This window comes from Alternaria novae-zelandiae (assembly GCF_023758075.1).
Source record: "Alternaria novae-zelandiae strain BMP 2774 chromosome Unknown scaffold_15, whole genome shotgun sequence".
In the NCBI taxonomy this organism is placed as follows: domain Eukaryota; kingdom Fungi; phylum Ascomycota; class Dothideomycetes; order Pleosporales; family Pleosporaceae; genus Alternaria; species Alternaria novae-zelandiae.
In genome coordinates, this window is record NW_026056975.1 from 220,512 (window position 1) to 245,541 (window position 25,030).

General features: G+C 53.3%; 9 protein-coding genes across 9 annotated transcripts; 2 read left to right on the forward strand and 7 right to left on the reverse strand.

Annotated features, from left to right (window-relative positions):
* Nucleotides 1–280: 280 nt before the first annotated feature.
* On the forward strand, nt 281–1,672 carry J4E88_007247 (uncharacterized protein; the record flags this gene model as incomplete). The annotated part of the gene is made up of 1 exon (XM_049400868.1): nt 281–1,672. One exon carries the CDS (start codon nt 281–283, stop codon nt 1,670–1,672), a length of 1,392 nt encoding a protein of 463 aa, XP_049253180.1.
* A 2,094-nt stretch (nt 1,673–3,766) lies between these two features.
* Nucleotides 3,767–4,255, reverse strand: J4E88_007248 (uncharacterized protein; the record flags this gene model as incomplete). The annotated part of the gene is made up of 2 exons (XM_049400869.1): nt 3,767–4,149; nt 4,243–4,255. The coding sequence occupies 2 exons, from the start codon at nt 4,253–4,255 to the stop codon at nt 3,767–3,769; spliced, it is 396 nt and encodes a 131-aa protein (XP_049253181.1).
* A 576-nt stretch (nt 4,256–4,831) lies between these two features.
* Nucleotides 4,832–6,019, reverse strand: J4E88_007249 (uncharacterized protein; the record flags this gene model as incomplete). Its single annotated transcript, XM_049400870.1, has 1 exon — nt 4,832–6,019. The coding sequence occupies one exon, from the start codon at nt 6,017–6,019 to the stop codon at nt 4,832–4,834; it is 1,188 nt and encodes a 395-aa protein (XP_049253182.1).
* Nucleotides 6,020–6,956: 937 nt separating this feature from the next.
* On the reverse strand, nt 6,957–7,640 carry J4E88_007250 (uncharacterized protein; the record flags this gene model as incomplete). Its single annotated transcript, XM_049400871.1, has 1 exon — nt 6,957–7,640. One exon carries the CDS (start codon nt 7,638–7,640, stop codon nt 6,957–6,959), a length of 684 nt encoding a protein of 227 aa, XP_049253183.1.
* A 550-nt stretch (nt 7,641–8,190) lies between these two features.
* On the reverse strand, nt 8,191–9,837 carry J4E88_007251 (uncharacterized protein; the record flags this gene model as incomplete). The annotated part of the gene is made up of 1 exon (XM_049400872.1): nt 8,191–9,837. One exon carries the CDS (start codon nt 9,835–9,837, stop codon nt 8,191–8,193), a length of 1,647 nt encoding a protein of 548 aa, XP_049253184.1.
* A 3,245-nt stretch (nt 9,838–13,082) lies between these two features.
* On the forward strand, nt 13,083–15,566 carry J4E88_007252 (uncharacterized protein; the record flags this gene model as incomplete). Its single annotated transcript, XM_049400873.1, has 7 exons — nt 13,083–13,458; nt 13,513–13,731; nt 13,786–13,979; nt 14,299–14,434; nt 14,512–14,963; nt 15,013–15,144; nt 15,195–15,566. 7 exons carry the CDS (start codon nt 13,083–13,085, stop codon nt 15,564–15,566), a joined length of 1,881 nt encoding a protein of 626 aa, XP_049253185.1.
* A 793-nt stretch (nt 15,567–16,359) lies between these two features.
* Nucleotides 16,360–17,228, reverse strand: J4E88_007253 (uncharacterized protein; the record flags this gene model as incomplete). The annotated part of the gene is made up of 3 exons (XM_049400874.1): nt 16,360–16,643; nt 16,693–16,854; nt 16,907–17,228. 3 exons carry the CDS (start codon nt 17,226–17,228, stop codon nt 16,360–16,362), a joined length of 768 nt encoding a protein of 255 aa, XP_049253186.1.
* A 3,438-nt stretch (nt 17,229–20,666) lies between these two features.
* On the reverse strand, nt 20,667–22,370 carry J4E88_007254 (uncharacterized protein; the record flags this gene model as incomplete). The annotated part of the gene is made up of 1 exon (XM_049400875.1): nt 20,667–22,370. The coding sequence occupies one exon, from the start codon at nt 22,368–22,370 to the stop codon at nt 20,667–20,669; it is 1,704 nt and encodes a 567-aa protein (XP_049253187.1).
* Nucleotides 22,371–22,795: 425 nt separating this feature from the next.
* On the reverse strand, nt 22,796–24,847 carry J4E88_007255 (uncharacterized protein; the record flags this gene model as incomplete). Its single annotated transcript, XM_049400876.1, has 3 exons — nt 22,796–23,053; nt 23,109–24,575; nt 24,788–24,847. The coding sequence occupies 3 exons, from the start codon at nt 24,845–24,847 to the stop codon at nt 22,796–22,798; spliced, it is 1,785 nt and encodes a 594-aa protein (XP_049253188.1).
* Between the last annotated feature and the right edge of the window lie 183 nt (nt 24,848–25,030).

Below are 25,030 nucleotides of genomic sequence, written 5' to 3' on the forward strand. Positions count from 1 at the left end.
TATTGTCATTGAACAATAGCATCGTTACGTGCGAGGTGAAGACGGATTGAGTCACACGACTATTGACGGACCGCCCACTCACAGTGCCCGCCAAGCCGATACTTCACTTTTCGTCACGATATAATTTCCTGTACACCAATTCCCAGCTGTCCCGCTTTCGACAACAACACTCACGTCAGGATATACGTATCGCCAGTATTGATAAGACATCCGGCACCGACTATCCCACACTTTACTCTTGCAGGGCAAGGTTCACTTTCGAGACTACACACACATCAAAATGCCTAGCATACGGAAAACGCTCGTCGCCGCGCTCATGGCCTTTCCCGCGGCTATGGGCCACAGCTGGGGCGAGCAACTTCGGAATATCGACGACAAAGGCAACTACGTCGGTCAATATGGATACCCGCGGGGGTTCGTCGACCGAGGCAGCAATGCTCCTGGCTCGGGTGACGCCATGTCCTACCGCGTGAACGAAGGCAGGGCCTATATCAACAAGGACGACATGGTCTGCCCACCCACCCAACGCGAACAAAAGCAAGCAAATGCCGATAAGTTCCCTCGTCTCAAATCTCCACCGGGTGGCTACGTCGCTATACGATATCAAGAGAATGGACATGTTACGAGCGCAGACACCAACCCCGAGAAGCCCGAGAAGGGTGGCACGATCTTCGTCTACGGAACCAAGGAACCAAAGCCTGACGACAAGCTTGTTGATGTACTGCAGTGGACAAAAGATGGGCAAGGTGGCGACAAGCGTGGAGTCCTGCTAGCCATGACCGATTACGATGACGGACGATGCTATCTAAACAACGGTTCGCCAAAAGCCAAAGAACGCGAACAGTTTTCTCCAGCCTATGCGATGGGCTCACCTCAAAGCGGGCCTTCGAACACAGTCATGTACTGCGAGACAGATGTCAAGCTTCCAGATACCATGGAACTCAGCAAAGCCTACACCTTGTACTGGGTCTGGCAATGGGCATCGATGCCTGGTCGAGCTGGCTTTCCCAAAGAAGGCAAGGATGAGTACTTTACTACATGTATGGACATCGACGCCGCATCCGCCGATGTTGCCATGGCAGCTGAAGCTCCTGAAGCGATGGCGAAGTTCCAGATGCTGCAACAGGATGGTGTCACTACCGCCCACCCCGACTTCAAGTCTCGGACTGCTCTTTTCACCGACTCACCGTTCAAGCGCGAATACGGCCCAGTCACATCCGAGATCTCACTTCCTGGTGGAGGTTCTGGCTCTGGCGACGCTCCTTTCCCCACCAACAGCACTCCGCCCGCGGGTCCTACAGCTCCAGTCACCACCAGCGCTATTCCCGTTCCAAGCGCTGCACCCCCAGCCCCCAGCAACTCTCCTCCGATATCTGCCATCGTCCCCTCTGCTACCGCCCAGCTGCCATCTCCCAGCAACTCAGCGGCCTCCAGCGCTACTATGGAGATCCCGACACTTTCAGGTCGTCCCGGTGCCGCACCAACGCCACCAGCCGGCGACAACGGCGTTGTCACAGTCACTGACACTGTCATGGTCACTGTCACAGCGCCTGCTCCGACAGCGCCTGTTGCTACTCCACCCGCTCCCCCGGCAGTCGCTCCACCGGCTATCACTCCTCGCGCAGTGCACAGCATCTACCACCGGAACGGTGCCAAGTTTAGGGGTCTATAGACGGTGTAAAGCCGCGTCTGCTTTGATTCTGTTACTGCATTTTCTTTTGTTACATACACACTGCGCTCTCCAGTGGCAGGCCACAGGTACTGATGACGGACACACATGATGATGACTGCATGAAAACGATTGCATGATCATGAAGATTGGGAGGCTCTTTTTCTTTTTGCATTCAGCGATACCCCTTGCATACATATTGGCGTTTTGGGTAGCATTTTATGACCTGTACCCAGGTGGGTTGGTCAGGCGTTCATCAATAAAAGCAATCACAAGTTACTCACTACCTTTGCGTCTGGTCTTCTCAACCATGGTGACCACCTTGCTTTACATTTTCACTGCTACGAGCTTGTGTTACCGCCCCACGTGCAGCCACGTGTTCTGACTTCAACGTTCTAAGTCAGGCGCCTTTAACGTGACGTCCACAACCTCGGCCGACATACTGAGTACGTTCCATGAACATTTTCTACCCAGATGCCGAGCCTCTCGGATCGCTTCCAGTGTCGATGCGCGTATGCTCGGAGCATTTTCCGCATCGACGCTTGCGAACGAATACGGTTATAAGATGACGCAACACCGTTCGCTGTGGAAGTTGGCCCACAGACCATTCCATTTGGGGTGCGGCCCGGATACGACCGTTACCATCGTCAAGATTCGTTGGCTCATACAGCAAACTTACTCGTCATCTGTACTACACCCCAAGCCATCAGGTCTAGACCAGCGGGATCGCAATGCGACGAACATCCAGACCATCCGCACCCGTCAATCGCTTCCGTCCTCCATAACCGGGGAGCTGGGTCAATTTGCGTAAGGCTGAGCAAGTTTCTCCGGGTTACTTCACACACATGGCTTCATTCCGATTTGCCCCCAACAGTCCGGCAGATTGTCCTCTCACATCGTACCATTCGGAGCCTCTGCCATGTGGCTTTACAAGAGACGTTTGCGCTAGTTTCCATACCTCACAATAAGGGTGTGCATTCGCTGCGAACAGTATCTTGCAGTCGACGAAGCCACACATCGCGGAGTACGTACACTCTTCACCGGTGGGAGGCAGCAAAAAGATCGCATGGAACAACTACGCGCTGTTCATACAGTATAGGTAAGGCTTCGCCCCAAACTCACTGCCCGAGTTCCCCGCGGTTGATAGTTGGTTCACATGAGATTCGACATGGGTGCGTTGGACGATCGCAACACTGAAGGATTGTATAAGAGGGGGGATGAGATGGGACTATCGCTGTCTTCCTGCGAGACACTGAACAGAGTTCTTTGAGATACATTGACCCTCCTGGTTTAATTCATTCGTCCCACCCGAATCCTTCGAAGCCACTTCAACTCCCCCGACCACCGCCATGTGCCGAGACATTTACCGCCACTACGAACGCTGTGCCCACCACGAATACATCCAAGCCCCACCGTGCCAACACTTCCGTACCGGCCTCAACCAGATCAACGATCCCCGTTACTTCAACCAACCCGGTATACCTTATCGCCAATCTCGAAGGTGTCGCGAGCAGAACCAGTTTGACTTCCGTCGCAACGCTTATTGCACGCCGTGTACGATGACGAGGCAGGGTTGGAACTTTCGGGGGTATAACAGTGGGATTGGGGGATGGCCTAGGTATAGGCCGGCCGGGTTTTGAGGGATAGTGACACCTCATACAAGAGAAAACTAAACAGGCCTGCCGACTACATCCAGACAAGAACGTGCAAAGTGGGTAACCCAGCGTCAACGTAGGCTCCAGGGTGTTCATTTTCCCTAGGTTGACGTGACAGTGAGGTCGCAGAGGAGGAAAGGTGGGAAGAAGGTTGGTGTGAGAGGGTATTTAGTACTTGGAAAGATGCTCGAAGACTAGAAGTTTACCTCAATGTAGATGGAGTGACAAACTAGCTCGGCATCAGTGCACGCGTTTCGGATAGTGATAATCGAACTGCTTTCTCTCTTTTTAGATACACTCTGTCGCTGTATACACATCTTACTTTTTGATCGCAACTGCTCAGGCCCAGACTGTACGGCCTTGATCTTGCAGTCCACCACAAAGTGCATATCCCCATGGCTATGCCTTCCTTTTTCCTTCCTTCCCTCCATCCACCCAACATCTATCTCACCTTCTTAGTTACCTCTTCAACCGGCATCGTCCCCTTATCTGACTGCAGCATTGCCAGCGTAAACAGCCCAGTCAAAGTCAACCACACATTCCCCCACACTCCAATGCTCATGCTCGTATTGTAATGGCTCGGCATCTTGTAATGCTGGTACGCGCCAATCCCCGTCGTGATATGATGGAACACTGTCGCAGCGACTACCGCCTTCGCATATGGAATCGTGGTGAGCTTAGTTGCGGGCGCGGAGTTGAAGGGTATGGCGTTTGTGAAGGAGATGAGGATCAGCGCCAGGGTGACGAGACACCAGCCGTCGTTACGAACGTTGTAGGCTTCGAGGTCGTTGGGAGCGAGGTTTAGTTGCGAGGGAGGCCGGAACCCTGTTGATGTTAGTTCTGGAATGGAATGTGAACATCAGGGGATTGAGGCTTCGAAGAGCGGGGTAGGAAGATTGAAAAGTCAATGCAACGTACAGCCGATAACCATGATGGGGTCGTACACGCGACACAAGCCACGCAGGCCGTACCAGAATGCTGTGCCATAGGCATACGCATGGAATACCTGCACCGATCAGTCAGCTTTCACTCTTTCAACCCCTTCAACCCCTCACAGACTACGCACAGTCGAGTTTATAGAAGGCATAATGTCGCGATCAGTCAATTGCACAACAACAGATCAAAAATTGCGCGATAAGACGAGAGTTCAGTATACACGCGAGACCGCACCTTAAATGGCGTTTGTTGACGTTCCTGGCAAGCTTCCGCACCTGCGACGTCATTATGAGAGCTCCAACAGCTCCATTGGTATTGAGGGGCTGCAAGCCACGCCGTTAGTCTCCCCGTGGAACCGGAACATCGATCCGCGTAGCGCACCCGCAGATAAATCGCAGATGAGATCGGCCGCGATACGGATTGCGATGGCGCTAAAAGCAGGGGTTAATCCGGCAATTGAATGTTCGTGGAGGTGGTTTGGGAATGATGGTCGCACACAATACGATCGTGAAGAGGAGCGTTGTGTTGGAAAAAGCAAGTCTATCGGGGTATCCACATTCTATCTCTTGCATCACCATGCTATCCTTCCTGCAACACTCCTCGCTGCCTTAACTTTGCCAACTCCAATCGTTCCCTCACCACCCAACCCTTGCATCCTCAAACTCGCATCAACAACCTCAAGCGCATACGCACTCTCAATAGGACCTAAGTCCAGAATGGTACCGTTGTGCACCGCATTCGCTGCTGGATTAACAATCTTCTCCACATCCTCCTTGACCTGCGGCAACAGCATAGCCGTAGCACCCAACCATCGCGCCAACAAGCCCTTGAAAGAGACTTGATCGGTGTCACACGGCTCCTCCGCATCCTTGGCCTCGCACTTGCTCTCGAAAAGCGCGCCGGTATCCTGGTTAACGAAATTGCGCTTTGCGGAAGCGACAAAACCCTTGGTTCTGTCCGCCCACTTCTCGTCTTTGGTATGCACAGCCATGACAGCAGCGCCGTACATGTAAACCCCGACATTGTAACTCCACATGTTGTGGTTTAGATCTGAACATCCGTTGTCTTCACTCGTGCCGTCGTAGACATTGAAGTCCTGGTCTACAAGTCCGACCTTTGTACTCCAGGCGTATGTGTTCTCTGCCCAGGATAGGATTTCAGCATCTTTTGTGAGGTGCGCGATGCGGGCGGCAAGTTGGAAGAAGAGACCATTGGTAATGGCGTTCTTGTAGTGCCATCCGTTCTGACCGTCTTCGCCGAAATCTACTTTCCAACGCAGACCGCCGCCACATGTGTTGTTGCCGTCGATCCAACGTTGTTTCTGCTGGTTGAAGACGTTCGTCGCCAAATCTACCCAAGCTACGGGTCCTTGCTGGGGAAGCTTCAACTCGGCGGCTGTAATGGCGGCGAGGCCCCACCACGCTTGATCATCGTTGCCAGTCGCGTCGACGGTCATGAAGTCGTTTGCGGGAGTCGCTTGACTCAGAATGGTGGTCTTGAGAAGATCTTCATACTGGAGGTCGCCGGTGGTGGAGCCGTAGGTTAGGAGGGCTTCGACTGCGGTGCCGGATTGCCACCACCAGTATGGTTGGGGGAGGAGTGCTCGACCAGGGTCTGGGAATGAAACTTTGAGGGAGGCGGCGAGAGTGCTTGATGACGATAGTAGAGCGGCTGGCGCTGGAGGCGATGGCGGTGGGGCTTGGATGGCGGCGATTTGCACAACGAGTGAAACGGCTTTGCTGAGGGTGCTCGGTATCATTTTGAAGATTTGTATCGGTATAATGGTATCGCAAAAAGGAACGTGCTGATCAAAGCAAAAAAAGAATGTAATTTGTGTAAAGAACGTACTGGTTCACTGAACCATATAAAAAACAACCAAAGAGTGTCTGCGCAAAAAAAGATGCGACGAACAAAGAACGACGGAAAAGGTGTCGAAGGGAGGGAAGAAGGACCAAGGACGAGGGCTGACGCGTAAAGATAATGAGATACCACTCAACCAATCCACAATACACAACTCAGCCTCAATCCAGCGCATAAAATGCCATTAGTTTCATCCATCCAGCATACTCGGCACCCACGCCGTGCCCCGACCCAAAATTAGCAGGTGTCACACATGCGCCTTGGCCTATCCACCCGCACGTGTAAATGAACAAATGCCATGCATGTGCGTTGTCGATAAGAAGAGTTCTCTGGGCTTTCTGCAAAAATCTCCTGATCGACAACTAGGAAGGGATGGTCTAGAACGGATTCGTTGTTATCTGAAACGCGACGCGACGACGTTGCGCGATGTGATTCGTCGGGTATTGGGAACACTGGAGAGGCCGAGAGGACGCAGCAAGTTGGGCGGTAGGGGTCGGAAAGATCGGATCTGCTGCGATAGAGCCTGAACTGGCGTGGTGAATGGGATCTGCTGTGGGTTGTGATGATGTGCCGAGGTGGTGGATGGGGATGAGCGTGTCCAGGTGTGATGGGGATTGGTGTTGAAGATCTTGACTGTTGATCTCGATGCATGAATCGCGTAGGACGGCTGCGGCTCAGGTCTAAAGACGCTGGACGGATGCGCCTTGACATTGAAGTTCGTGCGATGTCATCGAAGCTGTCTATAGTTAAGAACGGGAATTCACCTTTCCCCATCCCATCATACACACCCCATCCGCCCTATATCCCACTCCTACAGTCCACTTCCACCCCGCCGTCTACATCTTCGCCATGACGACTTTGTTCTTGACAAAACTGCCCCACCCCTCCGCAAACACTCCACCCGCGCCATCCTCCACCCAGCTCACAGCCTCAACATACCTCCCCTTCTCCCTCACGATCTTCGCCCTGACCTTGACTACAGATGGTGTCGCCAGATTCTTCTTGTACTTGACCCGCAACTCGCTCGTCGCATTCGGAATGCCATAGTTCTTGACTATAAGGCAGCCCATGCAATGATCCAGCAGCGACGCCGTAATGCCGCCATGAAGACTCGCATAGTTCCCATCGGCATCGTGAGCTAGCGATACCAGCACGATGTTTTCCGTTCCTTCCGGATCGGAGAGATCGTATTGTATGTCCTTCTTCGCTGCTTGTCTAGCCGCCTCTTTCGGGTTGTCGGGCGGCACAATCTCCTCCCACGTTGTGTCCGTGTGTGTGACTACACTGTCGGGGTCTATAACCTCCCGTCGCTTTCCATGACCCGGTTTCCACAAGTCGAGAAACGCGCGGATCGCGTCGGAGGTGAAGAGGCCGCGCGTGAAGAGCAGGTTCCAGCCGTCGCGGGCCTCAAACAGGCGGCGATCGTGGATGGACGTTATCGAGGGGTCGGTGAAGAGGGCCTTGCACCATTCGTGAGCGGTGAAGTCTTCTAGGTGTTCGGTTCTTCTTCGGGTCGTCATCGTAGGTCGGAGGGGGTGTGAGTATGGTGTTGGCGCCGAGCGAACGGTGGAGGATGATTTATGTAGGGTCTTCGTGGAGGTGGAAACCCATGCGATGAGGCTGCTGGTATGATATAAGGCATAGATGCGGTCGGACGGTCGGGCGGTCGGATTTCGCTGCGCGTCGCGTTTCTTGCAAAGCAGGGAGCTCAGGTTCCGAGGTTACTGGTGATAAAGTTTAGCGCTGACGTATCTAAGATTGACCGCAACAAGGTTAGTATCACCGACCTGCATACATGGGACCTGAACATCATTTCAATCACGCAGACAAGACGAAGACATAATTTTGAACGTGTTGTATTCTTCCGCCACAACGTCGAAAGGTAATCAAGAATTACAGTCGAAACGTCGTGACTTCATGTGCTACTTCAACTATTCCCATATGAACTCCATTCACAATCTTATCCTCCCGAAAGGCTGGAAAGACTGGTCATCCATCTCATTCTATGGACGGCCAAACGTGTACTTGATCATTCGATGCTTGCGTCTCTCTGCGCCAGTCTTCAGCTACTCAAGAGCCCTGATGGAACGAGGCCAACGAGCGCGCGTTCTCCGCGCGGAGTGCCGCCAAGATCTTGTCGGTCTCAGCTTGCGCCGCCTTCAGCTCATCCATTTCACCCCGAAGCTTGGCGTACTCCTCAATGGAAACCTTGTCCTCGGGGTCGTCCAGCAGCTCCTTCTGCTTGTGGCTGCGAGTTGAAGAAGTAGAGCCAGGAGAGAGCAGAACATCAGGTGCATCGGAGAGCTCAGAGCTGTCGGAGTCAAGCTCGTCCATGCCCTTGGTGCCGCAGTGGTAGTTGACGAAACCGGTGTGCTTAGTCTTCTTCTTGCCCTTATCGTTGTTGGAATTGCCGCCGCCGTCGTTAGAGACGTTCTTGCCAATAGCACCCTCGTTGAACACGTCCTTGCTGAAAGCATCCTTGGAGACGACATCACCAGCTTGGGCACCGTTCTTTCGAGCAGCTTGCACAGGGACAGCGACGACATGCTTCACGGGAAGTCCATTCGAAAAGGTAACGCCCATGTCAGCACCATGGTACTGTTCGTCCGGCTGAGATGCCGAAGTCTCTGACTGAACAACGTAGGTGGGGGATGACGAGTTGTACTGGGTTGTGGTCTTGCGCTTCTTCTTCATCTTTCCGGGAGACATCTCGCCTTCAGAGTCAGTGGCCATGGCTGGGTGGTCATGCCGAATGACTTTCAAACCCGGTTGACTACGCTTCTGGCGCTTCTGAGCCGGCTGTCGCGGTTGTAGCATCATCTGGGACCCCGGAGTTGCTCCAGGATCATCAGTGTCATCGTTGTCACCGGACGCGATCATCTCAGCCGCAGTACGCCTACCCCGAATCGGACGATTCTGATGGTGCTGGTCGTTGTCACGGCCGACCTTGATCCACTGGCCGCGGTGCGCGTTCGAGACGCAGTTGACGATGGTGCTACTGTACAGCTTGTGGGGAGCGCCAATAGTAGTCCAGGTCTTCTCGTTCTTCATCAGAGTAACGCCAATCTGCTTGGAGGTCCTCAGCACCGCACAAATCCATTCTATACGCTGTCCGAAGGTCCAGTCCTTGGTCTGGCTGATGTTGTCGATGATGGACTTATCGTAGATGCGAACTTTGAAGCCGTTCAGGTGGATGTCCTTGGCCATGCCGACGATGTCCCAGGAGCACGCTTCAATAGCCCAGTCCTGGTAATAGACACCTTCACCCGGAGTTAGCCGCTTGCGGTAAGCGTTGCCCTGGGTGTCCTTGGCGCGGGTCATATCCTTGAAAGCTAGCATCAACATTTCGACGAACTTACGATACTCTGCGTCGGTCTCGGGGATGGAGGGGTCGGCCTCTGGAGAATACCACTGAGGCTCGTCCATGGGCGCCCTAGCTTCTTCTAGGGTCTTGAAGCGGAAGCCATCGACCTCTGGATAGTCACCGTCCTTGTCCAGAAGCTGGGAAATCTTGGTCTTAAGGCGAGACGGATCCTTGAGACCGCCGGGGACCTTTTCCAGGCGCGTGTCCGCAAGGCGGGGAATGGGAGGACCGAAGGGAACGGGAGCACGAGCACCAACGGGAGTTGAGGGAGATGCAGTCTGGCTCTCGATCACCATTAGGTTCTTGTTGGCTATGCCCTTGGGGGTGTCCTTGTTGGGGTCGTGGTTGGTCATATTGGGGTACTTGGGGCGGCGGCTGGGGTTTTGGTTTCAACGGTTACTGCTTGCAACTAAGACACATGTTAGTGAACTCCAGCATCTATACTCCAGCTCTGGTGGAACTTACTGAAAAAACTGTTATTACTCTACACGGCGTGAGAGGTGAAACGCTTGCGTCCCCCGATCTTTATATGTGCAAGGCTGACTGCGCCGCTAGTGAAAAGATGCGTCCACGGGTATTGAAGTAGGTATGGCGTAATGTTTACCTAGGCGACGACGGAGTGAAGTAGGAAATTGAAGGTCGACTCTGACAAGCGCGGACGATTTGTAAGCCAAGAGGATATCAGGTGCGTTCTGTGAAAGAAGACAAAGGTCTGTTGTTATGATCGGTGCCTGTTGCTGGGGGCGTTGCGTGTGTATCGACAGCACAGGCGTGAGTAACGCGTCCGAGCGTCTTGGCATCCTCGCATTCACCTAGAACCCGAGCGTTTGTTACACCCACGACCCATTGCCCCGACCCACAAGCCCTCATGGCACTTGCTGCATGTCGATAGCGTGTAGTGTCATGAGGTCCGTCTTGCCTGAGATACTGGGCGAGGTTGGCGTCGTGTGATATGGCCTTGCTGCGTGAGATGTTGCCTGTGACATGTGTTAACATACTGACTACCTTACACAGAATGACTTCTTGTTGAACTGAAAGACATAAGAGCTAATGGCGTACCATAGAATCCTCATGAAGACCGGCGACAATACGGATGCGCGAGGTCGTCGCAGGCCCGTAAGCATGTACGATTGCAGCTGGCAGCGACAGAGCGCGCAACCGACTACATACCGTTCAGGTTCCGACAAAGCAACGTCTTGCCAGACCTGCGCTTTGCAACCTCTCCGGATCTGCGATAAGGCGTTGTATGATCCGCGTATGCATGGGCAAGTCCGTCTTGCCAGACCTACACGCGTTCTGTCCGGCTTTTTGATGGGGCGTTGTATGTCCTGCAAGTGCATGTGCAAGTCCATATCATAAAGACGCGAACGGATCTTCGTCGACCAAGCCTGGCAAGCAGAAATACACTTCATGCGACACAGTACCATGAGATAATGTAGTCCCTTCTCTTTCAGGTATCACCGGGGTCTTTCCAAGCAAGAGCGATCCAGGCGGGATGCGTCATGTGACCTCCTTACCCGGCGGGAAGGTGGACATTCTTGATCGGGAACGAGACCGGGACCAGAGGTAGGAGAGAAATCTTCCATTACATTTGAATCCGATATTCTCGTGTTGGAAGTCGCTCTTGCTCAGGAGTTGAACCTTCGGTGAGGTGTCATCTAGTTTGCGCCAGTTGAGTGGCTCGACGGCAGCGGTAGCCGCACGACTACCGCGTGGTATGCCATCGCGGTGTGTGGAGAAGAGTTGGATGCTAGTGGCTGTGAATATGGGCGCGAAAAGTTTCGAAGTGCAATGAGTTTGCATACCTGACTGGCTGGTGCGCGGCGAGGAGGGAATGGTGCCTTGGCATGTTTGTTCAGGGCGGGCGGCGTGATCAGACGCGTCGAAAGGGCAGTGGCTGTACCGCCCCGTCAGTTGAGCTCATGTTGCCGATGATCCCAATCGGAGAAGCTTTGGAAAGATCGCGTTCGGTGCAGCATTGTGAGGGTCGCGGTGATGGTGGTGGGTGTGGGCGTGGCCCGTCGGCTTTTATGGCAGCACAGCCATCGAAGCCAGCGTCGGGAAAGGTCTGGACCGTTGATCACATGAAGACATGAGATTCAATTGCCTCCCTGGGTGAAAGTATCAGTAAAAAGAAGGACCCGGCGGTGGCGAGATTGTCGATGCTGTCGACGTTTGGTGGAAGCGGATGAAGTTGTAGGTTGCGGAGAAGGAAGGCAGGAACGAGGGGCAGGCTCGCCGTCGCTAGCGCGCATTGATCCCACCTCAAAATCAACGACAAACCTTCATGGACTTCGCCTGGTGCACAGCCGCTTCCTGCTTCTTGCGAGGACTGGTGCTGCACACTTCTGTAAGCTTTCATCGAGTGCAGTCATGTCCAGGGAATGCTCCTCGGACTGTCGCGATGCGCCACTCTCCGCGGCGAACGCGCGGCTGCAACGACTGCAGGTTGATGGGCTCGCACCGCGTCGCTATCACATTCAATCGCTCAACTTCTCCTTTTCAGATCTCATGACTGAAGACGCTACCTTCGGCATGATGTCGAAGGAATTTATTGTCGAGAAGATCAGCGAGCACGTGCCGTCAAAGACACAATACCGTCCGAGTCATAAGCTACCGCGCGGCTGATGGATGGACTTGCTTTCTTTGTCTTGAGCTCTCTGATCCGACTGAAAGTCCAATAGAGATCGGGTTTCTTGGTTGCTCCATTCGGCATGCCTTGGTCGAGGCAGCACGATACAGCAAACGTCAACCTGGAGGTTAGTTGTGTCGGTATCGTCGTCTCCCGCTTACTATTCCAGGCGAGCGAGCATACTCGGTTGACCGGCGTAGCTGTCAAGGTTGAGTTTGGAAGAGTCTTTGCGTTTGCCGGAATAGTTTGTCGAGTGCAACATCCGGGAGTGCTTTGTCGGTTGAGACAAACAGCTGGGCGGTAGTAGTTAAGTAGTGACGTGGAATCCTCGAACACTTATAGGTAGGCTGTCTTTCCCGGTCCCGCAAGCAATCTCGCTTTCCTTGCTCTTTCACATCTCCTTGAGGACTGTCTTTCAAACCCCATTCACCAAGTTCGTACCATTTGGAATGGTACGGCGGAAAGGATGCAGCAGGACAAGCCTAGAAAGAGATATATACAGTCGACAGTAGGATTCTTGCACTTCAATTTCGCTATATTAGACGGCGTCGAGGGGCTTTGGCTTACTTATACTTAGTTTAGTAGTTGGGTTTATATACTTGACTGGCAAGAAACAGCGCGATGCCTCGAAGGTTGATACGTAGTATCGCTACTGGTTTTGCCGCCTGCATGAACACTTCGGTCGCTCTCACGCTTTGGGCTTGGCGCTACAGTGATTTCCTCCTTAATCGCCCCTCCCCCGCCTTGGAGTGACCGCCGTGTGAACACGTGATTCACCCTCTGATCCACTCTATCCGAGTTGGGAGCCTTCTGCCCCGCGCCACAAACAAACCCCTAGCGCGTTGTACCTGTGGTAGTATTTCTAGGGCTTCATTTCGAGCTCAAGGAAAGATCACTCCCCTCAACCACTTCGATTCACAACCACAACTTGCAAAATTCATTTCATACGACGACGACAGCTTTACAATGAATTCCAACAACCCCTTCGCGGAGCAATCCCAATACACTGACGAAGAATTCGAAAAGATCATGACATTCCTTAACGAAGATCCCGATTTAACATCAGCCCCTAATACCGCGCCAGAGACTTCACTGCCCCACGGCTCAGTTGGACAGAACGAATTTGGACAGGACGTCGACAGTGCACTTTCGAACGACCAATACTGGCAACATCCTCCGCCTGAGACCCTTGCAATCAATAGCAGCTACTACGACCAAGAACAGACGGACACGTCCGGGAGCGTCCAACCTGGACATTTCGTCCCCGGTATCTACTCGACTGGAGGATACGAGCAAGTACGACTGCAGTACCAGCACCAAACAGAACCTACTGTGGCCCTCGGTACGTCGACATGGTTATCTTTACATGCGTCGAGCCTACACTAACTTCTTCTAGACACACCAAGCAGCTTGCACAACGAGGCTTCCTATTCTCCGGCTGCGGCTAACCCAATTTATAACACTGGAACAACTCGCGACTGGAACGATCAAATCAACATGCACACATCTGGCGAGAGCGTACCCGGACAGTCGGCCCATGACTGGAACCAGCAAGAAGGACACAGTCATCTAGAGACTGGTCACCCGCATCAGCCAGAGAGCAACGTAGCCTTCGGTAAGTCGATATGATATACACTCTGTGTTGCGCGCTCACACTGACTTCTTCTAGGCTCGCCCAGCAGCTTGGGTTACGACTTTACGTATCCCCCGACTGCTCTTAACCCAGTGCAAAACACTGGACGTCCAGTCTTAGCGCATGATCGTACACCATCGCCCATCTCGCTCAGTGGGTCGGCGAATGCGCCATCCGTGAACCAGATGTCAACGCCGACCCCTGCGTCATCGAGCGGCCATCCGTTTTTCGTACGTCGGGACCCAGCGCTCGGCCATAGGCAAGTGCAAGACCTTGGAATCCCTTCCAATTACCCATCAGCGCCTGCTCACACATCATCTACAAGCCGCCCATCCAGGATGCAAGGACTACCGCCAGGCTATGCGCAGCCTCTGAGCACTGCATTATCGCCCTCTTTCACACCAGCAACTCGACGCGAACTAGGCTCTCGTCACGCACCAGCAGATCTCCGAGGCCCAGTACCGACTCGTCTGCCAGAGCCGGGCCACCCACCATCAACAGCTCGTGGACCAGTAGCTCTGTACGGATCACTCGTCAGCCCTACGCCAGGGTTTCAACATGGATACTGGCCCTCCCAAGTGCCAGGACTGCATCGATCAGGCCCACAAGGAGTACCAGGGCTACAACATCCATCAGGGCCTCAACATGCACCTGGACCGCGAGTTAGATCAGCGCCGCCACCTACGTCGGCGACCCCTGATACATTCATGAGGCACCACCCGCCTGTCACCAACCACAACGCACCCGTAATCAACCATCCAGTAGCGACCGGTGATCCACCTGCGCCCCAGCTGTCCGAGAACAAGGACGCTGGAACTGGCGAGCAAGCTGCTGAAGGCGCTGACAGCGCGGGCGCTGTTAAATCCACCACACCCAAACACATTCTCGAAAAAGAGAAGCAAGCCCGGGCCGCGATCAAGAAGCTGAAAGCCAAGACCAGTATGGACGGGCAGATGGGCGAGTCTATCACCATGGTTCGTACCAACACTGGAGTTGAGTTCAGTGGTACGATGTGGAAGGCGCCTGCCAACGATATGACCATTCCTACAACAGAAAAGGAGATCAAGGCTTGCGTCGATGCTCTTGACGTGGCGATGCACAACGTCTTAAACATCCGGGAGAAGGCCGATGTCAAGTCATCGAACAATCGGTGGAACTCTAAGTCCAAGTACTATTTCCCGGAAGAGTACAATGCAGCTGCTGGCCTGCTTGTGGTAAGTTTAAACCGAAGTGTATGCCTCTGCCATCACTAACGTAACATAGAAAGAGCTTATCAAAATCCACACCGACGGTTGGACCAAGCAGATCTTTGACTCGAACGAGCGTGAGCAATGTCAGCTTACCCAGTTCTACACGTTTGAAGATCGATTTGAAGGTCTTCGGGAACTGCTTCACGTAAGTACTTTGTCTTGATAATTACACAGCTTGATGCTAACCGTACACAGTACTCCAAGACGTCTTGTCAAGATATCATGAAGGGTTCCCGCTTCTATACCATCATCGCCAACCCGCGCAACCTGATCCATCGCACGGCGACCAACAAGACTGCCAACGTCAACAAAGGCAATCAGATCAAGGCAGGTAAGAAGGTGATGAAGCAAGAAAGCAGCACAACAACTTCTCCCGGCGGCGATGACAAAAACGACAAGGCAAAACAACAGGACAGCGAGGAGGGCTCCAACAGCGAAGAGTCCACAAAGGTCAAGAAGGCCTCGAGGGGCAAGAAGCGCGCTCGCGAAGAGACCTTCGTTGCGGAGGACCCGGCGGGCCAACCGCCTCGCAAGAAAGCGCCTGTGAAGAAGCGTAGCGGCGCATGATGGTTTGCTCCTTTGTCTTGCATATTACCGGCGCTTTATACCCAGGGTGGCGGAGTTAATTGCTTTCTGTTCTTCTTTTCAAAGCTCGGCGCAGTGTCAGCGATGACGTCGCAGCCCCGCTTACTTGTATTACATCTTCCGTTTCTTTCCTATGAGCTTGTCGTTTCCTTCAAACCAAAAGCGCGTTGCTACACACAGCGCCTTTTCAAATTATGTAGTGGGCCTGTGTCACAAGCAGTAACCGTGTTACTGTCTTCAACTTCAATGCCAAAAGTCATACCCTTCTCCACCTATCTTACCGCCGATCTTTACAGCTTTGAGAAGACTCACTGTGTTTCATCTGCCCAGGCATTAGCTCCGATGCTTCCGTACTAGATTAATGAGGTGCAGGTAGCCGACGATAGATTAATCAATCTTACAAAAGTTCCCCAGTAACGCCGAGACTGACCGATGAACCTCAACGACAACGCCTTGCTGTGGCGCAGTAGTTTTGTATGCCTCGCCCTGTGACTAGGCAGGACAGCGATCAATTGTGGAGTAGTCGTCGCACCCTCGCTGTCGCTTTAGCATCACACCAACAAACTCAAGCGGGCGTGAGGCAAGATTGGGATCACCATGATGTTGAGAACAGAGATGTGCTGAAGCAAGTTGATTACATGCACTGCATGTGTGCAAAAGTTATATACAAAGAATCCTCAAAATTTCCAAAATCCACATCTACCACCCTGTCATCTCCAATGACCACGACACTCTCACCCGACTAAAGAAGTATCGAGCGAGTCGAAGTAATCGTCTAGCAAGACTTGACAGCGGAAGCAGTGTACTTGCAGTTGCCGGAGGGGCCCTTGGAGACGGACTTAGGCTCAGAGCCGGGCTTGGTGCCCTTGAACTCCTCGCAGATGGTCTTGACGGAAGTAGCGCAGGTGCCGGAGATGGTAGCGGTACCGCCGAAGTTGGGGTTGATACCGGCAAGGACCTTTCCGTTGTAGGCCTTGACGTTCTTGATGACGACGGAGCGGGCGACGCTGTTCTTGCAGTTACCGCAGGCACGGTAGAGCTTGCCGAAGTTCATGACGGCTGGGAGGTGTTAGTGTTGTTCAGAGGAGAGTAGTGTCGGGGATCTTACTGAAGCCGTCAATGGTGACCGTGCCCTTTCCGTTGTGCTGGATGACCTTGTCATCAGCGGCCTGGGCACCTCCGCCCTTGATCATGGCGTTTCCGTCACCCTTGAGGGAAAGCGCATCCTCGCAAACGTCGACCCACCAGACGTTCTCGATGGTGCAGGATCCTGGTTCGTATTAGTACAGGTATGGCTCGCTATTTGTACGGGAGATGCTTACCCTCGCAGTGGACGCCCTCGATCTGGTCCTTTCCGATAATAGCGTTCTTAAGAGTTCCGCCGTTCTTGATGAGGAAGACAGCGTCCTTGTCACCGCCCTCGACCTGGCCAGTGCAGCTAGCACCACGGCCGTAGGTCTTCATGCCACCATCGAAGGTTCCGCTGACTTGCTGGGGAGCCTTGTAGGTGACGGAGCCCTTGGAGGCGGGGATTGGGAGGGAGGCGCGCTTGGCGAAGGAGGAGAACTCGGAAGGAGTAACGGCGGCAGGGCCGGCGGCGGCGAAGCCAGTGATGGCAGCAACGATGGCGATGGAGAACTTCATGTTGACGGTTGAGTTTGTTGATCGAAACTGGAAAGTCGAAGAGGATGCTTTGAACAAAGTATGTATAAAGAATGTAAGTCTCTGAAAGAGGTAGCGAAAGTGGATGCTTCAAGCAAGAATAGACTGAATGAATGTGATGGTGGTGGTGATTCCTTTTCGCCGGTGGTCGCTGTGATACTTATACTCCCCCTCAACTCGTCTTCTGGGTGCCACACTGAGGCACTCCACATTCGTCCGAAGATGTGCCATGTGGAAGACAGGGTACTGTTCCTCTCCGGCGGTACTCATGAGCCCAGGCCCAGAGTGTCATGCGAATGTGAGTAGGATGGCCCAGAAGAAGACGCTCGCAGGGTTCCGAGGACGTCAGGGCCGTGCTCTGGTGGGGCTTGGAGGTCGGAAACACGCTCAGGGCGGGATATCTCGATAGCACCCATGCCAGGCTCATTTGTACTGTGGAGTTGGTAGAGAGTGAATTAACCAGTAAGCACCGTCTTGTCTTCCAGACTCAACTCTCATCATCATCAGCGCGATAAGACATCAGTTTGCATATCAGAAAGACGAGTTCTGGGAGACGACTTGAGAGACATCGTATTCTGGAACGCCACACGAACGCACACGACAATTGATTCACCACCAGAAGCCAGGAAGTCGTTACATGTCCGATCGACTAGTGCTGGATCCAGCCTGTCACACCGACGCCAACGCTCGCCAAAATGCCAAGCTTTGACATGAAACCGCTCAAATATCCACATCGTAACCACCTATCTGGAACGCCAAGGAGAACTGAAATTTCCGCTCGTTGTTCGAAAACGTCTGGCCAGTCAAGCATTTCTCCGGGAACATCATTGGGGTCCTGCCAAGACACATTTGCGATTCGTGTCACGGGGCGAGCCTTGCGCTAGAATCTGGCTAGAGTGTGAGATAGTTTCAATGACTTTCTTTTCGATATCTCCGCCAATCGCGACGCTTCCTGGAGGGCGTAAAACACCAGCTCGAGGCGTCTTGGCACGTCATGTCGCGCAAACAGGTGTCGTGCATGACGCCCAGGTGCCATTTCTAGGTGTACCTCTGTTCACCACGCTGATTAGGATCCCGCGTGTTCAAGAGTCGCTGACAGGACTTGCTTGCTAGGTTGATGCAGCCGGCTGACGCCAACCGCCCTGGAGGTTAGCAGCGTTGCGACTCGAGACGACGTCCAAGGCTGGTCGTCAAACGACCGCTCAGCCCATCCACGGAATACACATGTTGTTGTAGTTAGTAGTACTGTGTCATGGCACGTCGATTACTGATCGACGTAGAGTCGTGGAGTCGTGGGTACTGCGCGTGTCGTGCCGTGTTTCGCTGGTCGCGATCGGGTAGTCGTCTTCCGATTGCACGACTGCCATTTTGCATCCGGCGTCGACACGACCCTTGTTCGGTCCTTCGCGATCTCTAGATCTGTGTAGCTATGCTTGGGAGATGCGAATTCGTGTCGTCCAAGACGGAGTAATATCGAAAGTGAGAATGTACTGCCTAGGTTTCATGTAGGGCCGCAGCAGCGGACCGCACAAGTGTGGCGCAACGATGTGGCTCAGGGATGTGGCGCGGGGTTTTGCGCATCTCCACTTCCTCCCGATCCCGATTGCGAAAGTCCCCGACACGGCACAAGCAACGACAACAGCCCGGTCCAGAATCATCCCCTGCCAAATCCTCACCGTACTGCAACAGCATGCATCTACCCGGATAGCTACGATTGTACACGTCGTCAGCTAGAGGAAGCAATGCACAACTCGTCTTGACCGCTGCGATGATGCCCAAGCGCAGATTGGACACGAAAATTTTGCCAGACTGAAACACTGTGACGAAAGATCTTCAATCGCATTTTCAGAAAGCCTAAAGTCATTTCACGCCCCTAAGATCGGAGTTCGTTGGTGCCGCAGCAGCCAATCGCGTGAAGGCGTACTTTTCGAAATGAAGCATTCATCTAGGCTGCTGGTATCCGTCCGCATAAGAACGCTACCAGCTAACCAGAGTGGATATGCCTGTTCTTCTAGATCAGCTGGAAGCTAGCGGTGAGCTTATCGCTTTCCGGCCACACCCTCTTCCGATGCAATCTGCAGAGAAACCGTCCCTATCTTCGTAGATCAAGAGGGGCTTCGATCGGTACCTATGCGCTAGATAAAGACGCATTCAGTTCATTTCACCGCGCATCCTGTGCTTGGGAGGAGGAGTCGAATACTTGACTCCTATCACATATCCACAACATCGTACCTCCCAAACTTATCGCACTTCGCCGTCCTAATCTCCCACCCCTTCTCCATGCACCCCTCTATATACTTCTCCTGCCTCGCGTCCGCCATGATCAAACCTCCAGTTGTCATCTTCTGCCCACTCAGTCTGACCACCTGCACATTCAATTTAGTACCAGCAACCTCCCTCAGCCCCTTAATCCGCTCAACAAAATCCTCCATCACCCCTTCATCAACGACCTCCATATTACACCACCTCGGCAGCACAAGTCTCAGCACCTCCAGATTCATACACTTTCCTAACGCGACACAAACATCCTTAACACTACTCTCATACTTCCACTCGTCAGGAACATCGAAAGGCATCTGCTTCGCCAGCCTGACACCCGCGCGCTTACTCACCGCCGGCCTAATCATCCCCCATCGCTGTTGCGCCCGCCCCTGCGCCGTGTGTCGAACCGGCAACGGCAGTGTGATACATCTGATATACTGCCACGCATACTTTTCTCTTGAAGTGAACATGAACGCACTTGTGAACATCCACGCACTAGCAACCATCCACCCATTCATCCCGCTGAAGCGCCACTCGTTTTCTCTGTAGAAGTAAAACGTAGCTTCATGTCTTACTTGTCTACTCACTCTCAGCAAGTTCAGGTTCACACCAAGCTGCCGCATCTTGACTTTCAGGTACTGCAAATTGCGATTCGTGGTTGTGATCTGGTGTGAGGCGATGGGGCTGTCGGTTTCGGGCCAGAGTTCGATGGGGAAGGGGAGGGTGAGTGCGCATGCGTAGATCATGCAGCGGAGTTCGGCAGGGAGCTTCATGAGACGGAATGGCTGGGTGGTCTGGCTGGTAGGATGGGAGGGATGCGGATATCTTCGCTCGGCGTACAGTTTGTGGTAGCGAGTGTAACGGCGGAGTTGGCGGGTTGTATAAGGAGGTGGTAGGGTGCTGTTTGCAGGCATAGTTGCGGTTGATTTCATGGTCTGATGGTGAGGGGCTCGCGAACGTTGGCGTAGCATAAGGCGGAGGACGTAGGGAGAGGATAGAAAATTTCAATAGGTATACGCGCTAGATCACAATGACACTTTGCTGTTTTACGTGGCGCATGAGACGTTCAGATGATCATTTGAGATTGTTTGACCGCTACCACATACATCAAACTATATGACCTGGGTACCTATTCTCATGTCTTCCGCCACAGTAACATCAGTCCCAATACTCTCCAGTTGTATCAGCTCCCTGTAGGAAGCACGCGAGCTTTGTAATTACTCCGCGCAAAGAAGGGTGGTAGGGCGCGCTCAAGTCGTACCGAAACTTCTCAACGTTGCCGAAAAATTCTTCGTCATCTCGGAAGGTGATAGTGGGTACGTAAGCCGCTATATCCATCTCTTCCTGTTCGATGAAATGGCTGATCCAGTCTTCGATGTCCTCTTCCATCTCTTCAAGGTTCTCGTCCGCCCTCTCGTAGTTGATTGTAAATTTACTACCGTCATCCCGCTCATACTCGATGTCTCTGATGATACATTTGCCGTCCATGATAACGTCTGGACAGGCTTCGTTACCGCGATCTGGGTGTGAGTGCAGTACGTCGGCGAGAAAGACAAACATCTGCCGTTGAAGTCTGTACAGCATTCCCGTCTTGGCTTGCAGGGGCAGGCCGCCATTGAACTGCTCGACCCACAGCCTTGAGTTCACGGGGAGTTCGAGTGTTGCCATGATGATGTTGGTGATCGAAATCCGGAGACATGAAAAGTCTTCTCGCTCCGGCAGCTCAAAGCGCATCTTCAGAGTGGGTGGAATATCAGGGCGCTCATCCCACTTATCAGGGAAGAATAGTCCACTAGCCGCACACCAAGCCTGCATCGATGCGAAATCATCAAACGAAGCCTGCGCGCTACGTGACGTCATCTTCCCAATGACATGTATGTGCTGCCACTGTTTGAGGGCAATTCTTCGGAACTGGCCATTCATCGAAAATAGCTCGGGTAGGCGGCGTGAGATTGTTCGGCTCTCAATGTTGTATGTAAGACAATGATGGTCGTTTGACTCCATAAGCATACCAAGGAGGTTCTGCTTGATCGAGGTCGAGTAAAGGAGGTTCGCAAGACGGAGCATCCGGTTAGGGAGGAATTGCATCCTTTTAAGTCGTCCGTTGCTGTCCACATCGTATGGAATGATTGGAAGGGCGGCATCATCGCGACGTTGATGGCTAGACCTTCTCAGGATGAACGTGGCTTGTAGACCGTCCGGTGTGGCCTGAATGCTGTGAAGCGACCGGGCTGCTCGTAGATAGGGGCTCATTTCCGGACTACGCTGAGGCGTCAACAGTGTGATCATCGCATTGAGATTGGACTCGTTGATGGGATATGGGGTTGGGATGCCCCAGTGAGTATGCGAACGAAGGTGTCGTCCCGAGAACGCGAACGACACCTCAATCTTCGCGCGCTGTCGGTTGCCTTGGCTCGTGAGTATATCCTGATATCGCCAGATCATCACCATGATAGGTTTCAGGTCGATCCTATCATGGGTAGGCTGACATAGTCCCGGGCAAAGAGGCTCGAGATCGATGACGACTTTGCGCACATAATCGAGGTTGGAACCAAGACCCGTCACCCAGCTGCTCAGGAGTCCTAGGGTCGAAGCGTCAACGAACGCGTCCATTTGCGTAGAGAGCATGAAGGTGTTGTCCGAGAAAAGTATACTTCTGGCTTCATCGTAAAACTGGCGGCAGGTACTAAGCAACTCAATGTCTGGAATCGCGCAAACCATGACCGGCGCCGGTCCGACGTATGATGGTACCAGTAAGATGTGGCCCTCCTGCTTGAAGACATTCCGATGAATCTTGTTGCGGAGCTCTCCAGGAAGTCGGAGCAACGGCGAACCCGGCTGTGGAAGGAAGGGAGTAGCCATGGTTGATAGAGATCCCCGTGAGCGAAGGCGAGTGTGATGGAAGGACTAGAAAAGTCGTACGGTCTGGTCGCTCAAGATATCTTGGGGCTCGAAGAAGGAGGGGTATGAATGCATAGTGCGGCGGCAAAACATTCGGCCGCAGTGGGCGGTACTGTACGCACGAGCGCGTTTGGGAGATGTTCATTGTCCCGGTGGAAGCCGATGTGTACGCCGGAGGACCACAATGCCCGTTCGCCGCCTTGTACAGGCTGTTCGTGACGTTCCTCGAGCCTTCGCTGATACTCGGTAGTACTGTAGACCTTGTGGAGTTGACCGAGTCTTGTCACACCCGAGTCGTCGCTAACAGCGTCTACAGACTTTGCCGTACCGAAGACTCGAGAACCGACCTCATCTGACGCCACATCCCGATCGTCAACGAACGACTTCTACGGCGACTCGTCCGTCTCCTCAACAACCTTGCTGTATAAATGCTGATGCGAAACATATGTCTCTGTTCCATCAGGCGGTAGATACTCCGGACAGATACCAAACGCAATAGCGCCTTTCGAGTCGAGGTACCGCTTGAGGCGCAGGGCCTGGCCCAAGACGCGGGCTTGTTTGATGCCGAACTCATGCTCGATGCGCGACATGTACTTTTGGACAAAGTCTTGGCTTTCAGGTGAGGCCATGGGCATGGCAGCGGCCTAGAACATTGGTTGTTAGTAACAGGAACATACCGCTGACGATGAATAGACGTACCACGTAAAGCGCCCATACAGTACTGTAACCTCCTGCGACGCGTACGATAGGAAGCCGGTCCTTTACAGATCCGTTCCCCAGAAGAGCTTTGACGAGCCCGTATGTGTTGCCTCGGAAGTTCCCATCAAGAGATTTGAGGGCTATGCGGTATGGGCTTGCTGGCGCAGCGGATGCCGTCCACGGTGCGCCTCGTCCCGACGTGCGCGGTTCGTCGTAATCGTCATCGGGTGGGGTCGTCGCTCTGCTCGGCGCAGAATCGGGAACATCATGCATGAACTGGGGCATGCTTGCTATGATATCGGACTGCAACTGGTACAACATGCGAGCGCTTTTCGCTAGCTGCTCGTGGTATCTGCTGCCAGCAAGCGTCGGTGGACTAGTTGCGAACCCTGCCAGGATGCAGTTCCGGATAATGTCGTGGAAGTAGATTCTGTTGTAGCGCACCCAGTTCCAAGTCTGAGCTGCTGTCGCGGTCGGATAGACGTGGTAGAAGTTCTCAAAGATACGCTCACTCTTCTCGCAATGCACGACGTCGTAATCCCAATCCGCTCCCTGATCCTTGAAGATGTTGACAGCGATGTCTTCAAGTTCGAGTGCCGATTCTATGATTTCCGACAACGCGAACGCCGACTGATTGAGGATGCGAGCTCGTAGGTCGATGGTCTTGATGTGAAGGAAGAAGAATCGGTTTCTTGGGTCGTGTGTATCCAGATGCTTCATGACTTCGCTGTTTAGATCGTGAACATATTGAGGAAGGGGAATGCCCTTTCCCATGCAGTTCATAGTGAGTAGGCCCACAGTGTGGAGGTACATGCGTTGTCCTGCGGGAGTAGAGAATTGCTCCATGCCTCTGAGTCTGATGAGAGATGCAGCACCATCGACGTGGTTACTCCATCCAGCCAGAGAGGTGTCGTTGAACGTTGCTTCGAACATACTAAGCAGATTGACAGCGGTGAGAGTGCTATCGGCCTTGACATGTTCAGGCGAAGAGATTGCCTTGTTGGCCATCTTGATAGCCTCAAGATACCAGCGTGTCGCTTCGGCCTTCAGACGAGGGTCCATGTAGAGGTTGGCTACACCGGCGATGCCCAGCGCTGTCATGGTCGTAGAGACGAGCGGATGGAAACCATGCGTAGACAGATGTTGCTGGTACTCGACTGACTGTATAGACGGCTGGTCCACTCCTGTGCAATAGTACGACATGAAGAAGCTGATGCCTTGATCGATGAGCGACGCGGTTATGGCGGTCCCCGGACATTGTTTCGCCATGATCTGGAGATAGGCCTCGCGCACATCTCTGATGTCTCGCGCATCACGTGCGGCGATGGCTTTTGCGTTTGATATCTTTGCTTTTGTCTGCACATGTTTGGTCTCGTCGTGGAAGAAGGCGTCGACGGTTCGATCGTATCCCGGGCATTGGAAGTTGCGTTCGGCACACTTGATACAGCCCTCTGGCCGTTCATCACACTGCAATCTAGTCAGCGGCTCGAGTCAAGAATTCGGACAGAGTTCCCGCTGCGAATGGGTGCTGTGTCTGCGGATAGCCTCTCGCACAGGATACCGCGTTGGGAAGAAGCTAGTCGCGGGTTGCGGCGCCCAACGCGAACACCGCACACTGCATGCCCTTGTCGGAAAACCAAGCCAGGTTACATGATTACATATAAGAGAGCTGGACGTACCTTGATCTTTCTCTCGCGACACTTTTTGCACCCTGTTGACGGTCTCCCGCGATACACCATGCTGGACTAGTGTTATCGCATCCGGGTACGGTAGACGACGGTTTCAAACGATTAGCAGCCACAGCTGATGTGAAGATTAGGTAGAAGTATTAAAAATGATGTTGCCAGCGATGTACTGATGACGAAAGGATAGACGGCGACTTTTGCTCAGGTGAAATTGCGCTTGGCTGGTCACGATAGACG